Below are 10482 nucleotides of genomic sequence, written 5' to 3' on the forward strand. Positions count from 1 at the left end.
CTAGTGAGCTACTCACCATCCATGGGTTTGCAAAGAGTCGGATATGACTGAATCGACTTAGCATGCACACACACGGCCTCAGATCACTAGTGCCACCACAATGGATATCTCAAACAGAATATACTTCATCTTTTTAAAGGTCATCTAGCATTGATTTTATTATTCTTCATGGAAAGCATTTTATGTTAATTGTAACAGTGTGCACATGTCAATCTTAAACTTCCAATCTATCTCTCCCCCCACCCTTCCCCTCTGTAACTCTAAGATTGTTCTCTAAGTCTACAAGTCTGTTTCTGTCTTGTAAATATGTTCATCCTTGTAAAACATTACCACATAGACATTATATTTATTTTTTTAACTGAATAATTTGAAGAGTCAAATGGCAAATTTTTTATGCTTTATTGGAATTTTAGAAAAAGTAGGATGATCATAGTAACCTGCCCAGGATGTGTGATTGATTGTACCTTCTCCCCAAATGGTGAGATAGATAAAATGTAGTCCTAGAGTAGCCAGGAGATTACTAAGAGGTTGTGGGAGTTTTGAAGATGATCCTATAATTCTTGGACTGCACTGTTACCTCAGAGTTGCTGGGCTGCTTTGGAGGAGGAGGAGTGTCCACGGAGGAACCCCTTAAAAAAGAGACCTAAGTCCTCGATTTGTAACACTCTATGTGCTCACAGCCTGGGGACAGGTCAGGGCTCAGCATGGTCGTGGTTTACATTGAATTCTTCATGGATACTGGGCTCGGTGAAGGGGTGCATGGGGCTCGAGGGAGCGGGAGTGAAGTCTCTCGGACAGGGTCCTGTGGTTCAAGTTAGCGTATATCACATCTTCTGCTGCAGGATCCTGAGAGGAAGGAGGTGTGAATGATGGACTGGGACGTGACCTTCGAAGGCTGGGCCACTGGGTATTGGAGGGGCTCAGGCTATGGCAAGGGTTTGTCCTGGGAGGACTCACCTCGCTGTTCACTATTCTGTCTTCTTTGGGCTCTCCTTCTGTGAAGGAAACATCTGAGAATGGAAGAGAGTCAAGGGTCTTCGGGGTGGAGGCAGTTATTCCAGACCTCCGTATCTTTGATGGGGACATCAAAGCCAGAAAAAGGCAGGGGTATGCCCCAGGTGTTGAGACTGTCTGCTACACACACACACACACACACACACACACACACACACACACACACACACACACACACAAAACCATGTACAAGCCCAGCCATTCATGGACTGTCTTATGATCCTGTGCAAACCCATGGACCCATCCTGCATCTTCTGTTATGGACCATCCTTTTCTGTGTAACAGCAGATTCCCAAGATCATGTAAGGAATAAGAACAGATGGCTGTGGTTGAAAGGAAGAACAGGGCTTGGTATGTCCCTGGTGGCCTGGGGATTAAGATCCTACCATCCAGTGCAGGGGTGCAGGCTGTATCCCGGGTGGGAGAACTATGATCCCACCTGCCTTGAAGCAACTAAGCCCCACGTGCTGCACCTGCTGAGGCCACACGCTCTGCAGCCTTGAACTGCACCCCAGCTCCACATTGAGGATCCCCCAGGCTGCAGCCAAGACCTGATGCAGCCAAGAATAAATCAACACATATTTTCATAAAAAGAACAGGGCTTCATGGGTCTCTGGAAGACGTTCCATCAGGGGTCTCAACACTGGAGATAAGTTTTTAACCTACAGGAAGTCAAAATGCCATTCTCTGCTGTGAACCCACCTCCCCCTGGGTCAGATGATACTGAGCTCGCCACTTTCAGACTTACGATTTTGGGTAGAAAAGCAGCGACAGACAAGAGCAGCGAGGATGATGCTGGTAGAGGTGAAGGCTATGACAAGCCCAAGGACAATGTACCACGTGCTGGAGTGTTCTCGAGGAAGCGGTGCTTCTACCAACAAGCAAATGGAAGAAAATCTGGTTATTTGTTGAGTAGGCTGTGCCCCTACACCTTGGATTTATTGTATCCTTGTGTCAAACTGTCAGCATCTGTCAACCTGATCAGTGATGGTCTCCGCTTCCCAGGAGGTACCAAAGCATCCCGGAGAGATGATAGCAGTGGATAAAGTAGAGAGGCTGTGCAAGACCAGCTGAAGTCTGAATCAAGGTCTCTTGGGCATTGAATCAATCATTGTCTGCTGTCCCGTATTACAAGCCATGGCATTTTTGCATGAATGGAGACTGCGTTAATCCACAATACATTTCCCCTCCATCCACACAGACCTGGAATGGAATCCTCAGGAAGACACGACACTTATATATCTGAACTGTGGAATGTTTAGTTCATAAACACTAGCAGAGGAATGACACATACTGAAGGTGCTCCCTAAAATCCTCCGCTTGCCCCCCCACATCCATCCCCAAGATCCTGGGGGAGGGAAGGGAAGCATCTCCTTTAAGCATGGGGTCAGGTCAGTCTGACCCACTTTGTCCAGTTTAGGAATTCCCAGTCCCCGAGCATGAGAAGCTCAATGTCCCCTGTGGGTCTCCAGCAGACCATGGTCTCAAATGCTAACTTAACAGCGATGTTGAGGAGCCCAAAGTCACAGAGCTGGGAGGTGGCAGAGCCCACACTCACACAGCAACCCTCTGTCTTCTCAGAAATTTGCTGAGATAGGAGACTGTCTTGCTTACCTTCTGTGGTGTGTGGATCCATGGGTGATGAGGAAGTACTTGTAGTGGATTCTAGGAGAAAAAAGACAGGGTTAACAAGTAACCTTCCTCATACTGACTGAATGAGGACTATTCTTTCTGGAAGGTTGACCTCTGCCCTGTCCTTGACTCTGTCATCCCTCAGAGCACTGATGGGGGAGGGGAGAACTTCTGGTTCCTCCCTGTGAATGCGTTGAGTAGACCCTCCATCCTGAAGATGTGATGGTGGAAGGATGTGGGAAGGATATGCCTGGTGGTGAAAGACAGTTGTAAGCTACAGACATTCTCTCTGCTTCGGGAATGAGTGTCCATGCTCCTTAATTGGGAAATCTCCTGTATGTCAGAGGTGTTTCTGGGAAAAGACTAAAAGCAAGGAGCCAAGGCAATCTCTGATCTTCCCAAATCAGCCCAGCCTTTCCCTCCCCTGGGTCTACCCTGACCTTTTTCTTTATTGCCTGGATAGACAGGATTCTGATATGAAGCATCTATACTGGAGGTGGAAGAGGGTTGAGATGTCATCTACCATCTCTCTTCCTCTCTGGTTCTCATTGCCTCCATTTCCCCAGAAGCCCTAAGGTTCCCCTGACACCAGCATGGATCCCTTGAGATAGAGCTCAGTGATACAGTAAGATGTTATGGAAAAACCCAAATGGACTTCTTGGCCAACGCAATGTGATTTAGTGCATTGTGAAGCATGGGAATCTTCTTGAGGTTCTGGAGACAAGAATATTGGAGTGGGTTGCCATTTCCTCCCCTAGGGGACTATGTGATGTCCAACTCTTCACTATGACCTGTCAGTCTTGGTGGCCCTGCACGACATGGCTAATAACTTCATTGAGTTATGCAAGCCCCTTCACCAGGACAAGGCTGTGATACATGAAGCAGAGATAGTGAAGGACAGAGAAGTCGCTTGTGGTGCAGTCCAGGGGGTCGCTAGGAATTGGACACAGCTTAGCGACAGCAAGCTGGAACAGCAACAAGAAAGCATGGGCCAGGAAGAGGTTCCTCACCGGTGACAGACAGGAACAGTGGGTCGCTGGAATCTGACCACGAGTAGGGAGAGCGAGTGAAGGATCCGTAGCACCTGTAGACCCCGCTGTGGTCAGGGGTCCCAGGACCCAGAGGGAACTCTGCCTGGAGTGTTCCATGGGGGCTCTGCCCTCCAGCAAGTGGGCACTCAAGGTTCTCCCCGTCCCTGAGCAGATGGAACTGGTCAAAGGCACTTTCGGAGCTGCAGACCAACGTCACGTTCTCTCCTGACCTCACCACGGGGCCCCCCTGGGCTGAGAGAGAGGGTTTCTTGGACAGACCTGGAAGGAGGAGACCTTCATCTTAGAGCACAAAGTAACTCTAGTCCTAAGTACAGGACTAAAGCCGGAAGTCTGCAACAAGAGAGGCACTGCAGTGAGAAGGCCGCCCACCGCCAGGAGAGAAAGTCCCACAGCAAGGGATACCCAGCACAGGGAAAAATTCAGAAATAACTTTAAATATGGGGTGTCATTTAAAATCCAATTAAAAAATAATTTTTTAAATGGAATGTCATTTAAAATCATTTTTTAAAATCTGCCTCCACAACAGATTTCAAAAAAATTTTAAAATATAAATTCATTTATTTTAATTGGAGGCTAATCACTTTACAATATTGTATTGGTTTTGCCATACATCAACATGAATCTGCCATGGGTGTACACGTGTTCCCCATCCTGAACCCCCCTCCCACCTCCCTCCCCATACCATCCCTCTGGACATCCCAGTGCACCAGCCCCGAGCATCCTGTATCATGCGTTGAACCTGGACCGATGATTTGTTTCACATATGATATTATACATCTTTCAATGCCATTCTCTCAAATCATCCAACCCTCACACTCTCCCACAGAGTTCAAAAGACTGTTCTATACATCTGTGTCTCTTTTGCTGTCTCACATACAGGGTTATCATTAGCATCTTTCTAAATTCCTTATATATGCATAGGTATACTCTATTGGTGTTTTTCTTTCTGGCTTACTTCACTCTGTATAATAGGCTCCAGTTTCATCCACCTCGTTAGAACTGATTCAAATGCATTCTTTTTAATGTCTGAGTAATACTCCATTCTGTATATGTACCACAGCTTTCTTATCCATTCATCTGCTGATGGACATCTAGGTTGCTTCCATGTTCTGGCTATTATAAACAGTGCTGCGATGAACATTGGGGTGCACGTGTCTCTTTCAATTTTGGTTTCCTCAGTGTGTATGCCCAGCAGTGGGATTGCTGGGTCATGAGGCAGTTCTATTTCCAGTTTTTAAAGGAATCTCCACACTGTTCTCCCTAAAGTCAGGAACAAGACAAAGGTGCCCACTTTTAGTACTACTATTCAACATAGCTTTGGAATTTTTGGCCACAGCAATCAGAACAGAAAGAGAAATAAAAGAATCCACATTGGGAAAGAAGAAGTAAAACTCTAACTGTTTGCTGATGACACGATCCTCTACATAGAAAACCCTAAAAACTCCACCAGAAAATTACTAGAGCCAATCAAGGAATATAGTAAAGTTGCAGGATATAAAATCAACACACAGAAATCCCTTGCATTCCTATAGACTAATAATGAGAGAATAGAAAGAGAAATTAAGGAAACAATTCCATTCACAATTGCAACGAAAAGAATAAAATACTTAGGAATATATCTACCAAAAGAAACAAAAGACCTATGTATAGAAAACTATAAAAGACTGGTGAAAAAAATCAAAGAGGACACAAATAGATGGAGAAATATACCGTGGTCATGGATCGAAAGCATCAATATAGTGAAAATGAGTATACTACCCAAAGCAATCTATAGATTCAATGCAATTCCTATCAAGCTATCAAGGGTATTTTTCACAGAGCTAGAAGAAATACTTTCACAATTTGCATGGAAATACAAAAAACATCGAATAGCCAAAGCAATCTTGAGAAAGAAGAATGGAACTGGAGGAATCAACCTGCCTGACTTCAGGCTCTACTACAAAGCCAGTCATCAAGACAGTATGGTACTGGCACAAAGACAGAAATATAGATCAATGGAACAAAATAAAAAGCCCAGAGATAAATCCACACATTTATGCACACCTTATCTTTGACAAAGGAGGCAAGACTATACAATGGAGAAAAGACAATCTCTTTAACAAGTGGTGCTGGGAAAACTGGTCAACCACTTGTAAAAGAATGAAACTAGAACACTTTCTAACACCATACACAAAAATAAACTCAAAATGGATTAAAGATCTAAACCTAAGACCAGAAACTATAAAACTCTTAGAGGAGAACATAGGTAAAACACTCTCTGACATAAATCACAGCAGGATCCTCTATGATCATCTCCCAGAATATTGGGGAACATAGGCAAAAGACTCTGACATAAATCACAGCAGGATTCTCTATGATCCACCTCCCAGAATATTGGAAATAAAAGCAAAAATAAACAAATGGGACCTAATTAAAATCAAAAGTTTCTGCACAACAAAGGAAACTATAAGCAAGGTGAAAAGACAGTCTTCAGAATGGGAGAAAATAATAGCAAATGAAGCAACTGACAAAGGATTAATCTCAAAAATGTACAAGCAAATCCTGCAGCTCAATTCCAGAAAAATAAATGACTCCATCAAAAAAATGGGCCAAAGAACTAAACAGACATTTCTCAAAGAAGACATACAGATGGCTGGCAAACACATGAAAAGATGCTCAACATCACTCATTATCAGAGAAATGGAAATCAAAACCACAATGAGGAACCATTTCATGCAGTCAGAATGGCTGCTATCCAAAAGTCTACAGGCAATAAATGCTGGAGAGGGTGTGGAGAAAAGGGAACCCTGTTACAGTGTTGGTGGGAATGCAAACTAGTAATATCCTTTTTTAAAAAACCCAATACAATATTGTAAAGTAATTAGCCAAAATAAATAAATTCAAATTTAAAAAAGGAATATATGTATATGAATAGCTGAACCATTCTGTTGTACAACAGGAATCAACAACATCTTAAATCAACCAAACTTCAACAAAAATCAATAAGAAAAAATAGATTTAAAAAATCAACCTTATTGGGCTGCTCTAGAAAACCGTTAACCTACTAACGACTTTTGGGACCATCAGAAAACATGGTATTGATCCAGAAGCAGACATTATGGAGTGGAAATTGCCAGAATCTCACAGGATCTTTGACCACCTCATTCTTGAGGGAGTGTTCAGTGCTGCCCTGTCCGACCCCAGGGGCTGGACGTGACTCCTTAGTGGGAGGATAGGAGGGACCACTCCCCCCTCTTTGTGCAGAAGGATGCATTAAACCACAAGGCTGAGCAACTTCAGGGTGTCAAGCTCCATCTCGATCACCCAGGAGCAGGACTGCAGGGGGGCCAGTACCACAGTGTGCTGCTGACAGAGGAAGGGAGCTCTGACATGAAAGCAGGAAACCAACCCCTTAACCAGCCATCAGTGGCTGTCTGAGTGGGGAAGGCCCGCGTCCCTGCTCTGGTACACTTTTCTCTGTTGGTCGTTCTTTCACGTTCTTGCTCCTTCCCTCTGTCACCAGCTGTGTCTTCCTGTAGGCACACGGCAGGGACTCTGTTCTCTTTTCCCTTCTGCGTCCACACCTCCTCTCTCTGCTTTGTTCCCTCTCCCGAGTTTGTGAGTGTCTCTGCATGCCTGTCATTCTCTCCCAGTACTGATGCTGGACTGCACACAACACCTTCTGTGACACAGAGAGCAGAAGGCAATGGTCTGGCCACACTCACCTGAGATGATGATGTCCACGGGGTCGCTGGGAGCTGACCACACATAGGGGGAGTGGCTGAAAGAGCCATAGCATCTGTAGGTGCCTGCACTCGCCAAAGTCATGGGGCCAATGGAGAAGTCAGCTGGGGCATGCCCACTAGTGAGCATCTGTCCACGTCTCTGGAAATGCCCTGGGCTATTTTCTTGGTGCAGGATAAACTTGTCAAACCACAGCAGTGACTGACAGCGGAGGGTCACATTCTCTCCTGCACGCATGAGGGGGCTGGGGTGGGCTGAGATGGAGGGTTTTGTGAAGACACCTAGGAGCAAAGAGCTTGTGAGCTTCAGTGAGTCACCCCACCTCGGCGCTTCCCCTGACATCTGAAGGTGTGAAAACTGTCCCCGTGAACCATCAAAGCCAACTGCCCTTCCTGTCTGTTGTGTTGCATTTTCTTTAGCCTTGTTCTCGGGCTCTGGCTCATGCTCTTCTGTTTCTCTTTGCTCAAGACCTCCAGCCTCCTCTGTATTTATTCTAAGCTCTTTAGCTGTTGGATCTGCTCTCAGCTTCAGGCATGCATGACACTTCAGACACTTCAGTCCTGCCCAATTCTGCAACCACATGAACCATAGCCTGCCAGGCTCCTCTGTCCATAGGATTCTCCAGGCAAGAATACTGGAGTGGGTTGCCATGCTCTCAGCTTCATGCTGTCCCTAATATGTGTGGTGGGGAGCTGGGTGGTTCTGACGATGAATTCCCTGCCTCCGTTCACACTCATCTAGAATGTGGGTGATGACTGGCAGGAGATTGGAAAGGAGGTGGAGAAAAAAGGGAATATTTTCCCATCTGTGACTCCCAACTAACGCCTCTGGAGACATTCCTTGACTCCTCCCTGGGGCCCCAGCTCCTTCATATGGGATTACAGCTCCCGACTGGGTGGCAGGTGCTGGACCAGGTCATTCCCCATCCTCCCTGGTGGCAGGCAGCAGCAGCATCCTGTCTAACTAATGCCTAGGGAGGCTCCTCCTTCCTTTGCCAGAGCACCCCATGTATTCAACACCCTGAGTTTAAACTCTCACAGTGGGTTCTCTTTCCTGATTCATTCCTAGCTGGAAATCCTGAGTAAATCTTTGACCACGTAAGGAACTTGGACCTAGGATGGGATTGCCTGCATAGACAGCTGTCCTGGGCTGGGCTGGGCTGGACCCCTCCTACCTGTGACCACAATCTGCAGGGGGTCACTGTGTCTGGACAACACAGGGAGAGAACTGGAGAATCTGGAACATGTGTAGGACCCGGCATGTTCTCTGGTCACTGGGCCAAGGGTGAAGGTGTTGAAATGATTTCCATGGAGCTCAGTCAAACTGGTCCCATCTGTTTTGAACAGTTTGAATCTCTTACGTGGAGAACGGAAGTGACACTGAAGAGTCACAGTCTGTCCTAAGGGAACCATGGGGCTTGGCCAGGCTGACAAAGAGGGCTTGTCATATTCACCTAGGAGAGAAGGAGTCACAGGTTTTGAGAGGAAAATAGGAAAGGTCCCCTCTCCCCACTGGACTTGTTGGAGTGCTTCCCCTTCAATTCCTCCAAGGCACCAACCCTAAAGTGCATCACCATGATACTCAAGGACACCTGGGGCTGGGGGATAGACAGAGACACAGTCAACCCAGGACAGACATCACGGAGAGTCTAAGAATATGATTCTCAGCAGTGATTTTTATCAGGAGAATAACTCCTTGCATTGACAAAATGTTGAAAGCTCTCTCAAAACACAAAACACTGGGCATTCCTGTGTGGTCCGATCATTAGGACTCAGCACTTTCTCTGCCAAGGGCCCGGGTTGAATCCCTAATCATGAAACTGAGATCCTGCATGCTATACAATGCAGGCAAAAGAAACACCACCAAAAAACTGATGCCTGGAAAAGAAGTGAGAGGGCTTCCCTGTTGGATTTGTTTTAGCTCAAGCGGTAAAGAAACTTCCTACAATGCAGGAGAGCAGGGTTCAGTCCCCAGGTAGGGAAGATCCCCTTGAGAAGGAAATGGCAATCCTGTCCAGTATTCTTGCTGGAGAATCCCATGGACAGAGGAGCCTGGTGAGCTACAGTCCATGGGGTCGCAAAGATCGGAAACAACTGAGTGACTAACAGTAACACAACTAACAAATGAAAAAGCCACTTGACTGAAAAGAAGGAAATAAAGCTGGAACCTGGCTCCTTTGTTAGCTAACCTACACCAAATGTGTGACAAGATCCAGGTGGCCCTGCCTGATGACCAGACCATTCCCTGGGCTCAGGTCCAGCAGGCTTCCTGCAGATCCTGTTGTTAAGGGCCAGCTGGAGATGCCATGAGCCAGCTTGTAGGGGAGGGTCTGTGGGCTGCAAGCCTCTTGCTCCCCTCTCATGATAGAAATGGCACTCTGTGGGCCTAGCTCCCAGCTCCCAGACTTCACACTGTGCCTTCAGGTCCAGAGTCCAGAGCTGGGTTAACTTCTGGGGAAAGTGAAGATGAGTACCAAGGCCAATAGGAGGACCTGGGATCCACAGGGAATGTGGCTCTCACTGTACTGACACCCAGCCCCCAGTGTCATCTGCATCAGCCCCAACTGCTCTGCTCAACAGAGAAATAAGGGATAGGGAGGACTCACCCACAACTGCCAAGATCCTCAGACTCACACAGAATCCTAGAAGGAAAAGCACGTCAGAGATGGCTTGTCCCAATGGACCCCACGCTCTTTGCACCCTCATCCAGGGAACCTGGTCAGTGGTGTGAAGACCTCCTAATATCCACCATAATCCTCTCCAACCGTGTCTTTCTGGACTCACCAAGACTCAGGAGGCTGAGGAGTGTGGGGCACATGGCTCTGCTTCTGTGAGACAGGAGGCAGAAATGAGCAAAGCTGACAGTCACAGGATGCGGAAGCGGTCAGTGTTGTTGGTACAGTCAGCCTGGCTCAGGTCACATGGGAAGATGGCCAGCCTCTTCTCACACCTTGATGGAAGTCTGACTTGAGCCGCATCACGGAGCACGCCTCATGACCCGATCGTCACATTTTGTTTTCCCTAAACACTATAAACCTAAGAGGATTTGAACAGATTTTGCT

General features: G+C 46.7%; 1 protein-coding gene across 1 annotated transcript; it reads right to left on the minus strand.

Moving 5' to 3' along the window:
• Nucleotides 402–10256, minus strand: LOC106503874 (putative killer cell immunoglobulin-like receptor like protein KIR3DP1). The gene is given in 10 exon segments (XM_018063117.1): nucleotides 402–786; nucleotides 788–846; nucleotides 958–1010; nucleotides 1763–1885; nucleotides 2629–2679; nucleotides 3657–3956; nucleotides 7403–7702; nucleotides 8596–8874; nucleotides 10027–10062; nucleotides 10205–10256. Coding segments are annotated over 10 exon segments (1329 nt in total). The 5' UTR covers nucleotides 10239–10256; the 3' UTR covers nucleotides 402–692.

This window comes from Capra hircus, chromosome 18, assembly GCF_001704415.2.
Source record: "Capra hircus breed San Clemente chromosome 18, ASM170441v1, whole genome shotgun sequence".
Classification (NCBI taxonomy): Eukaryota; Metazoa; Chordata; class Mammalia; order Artiodactyla; family Bovidae; genus Capra; species Capra hircus.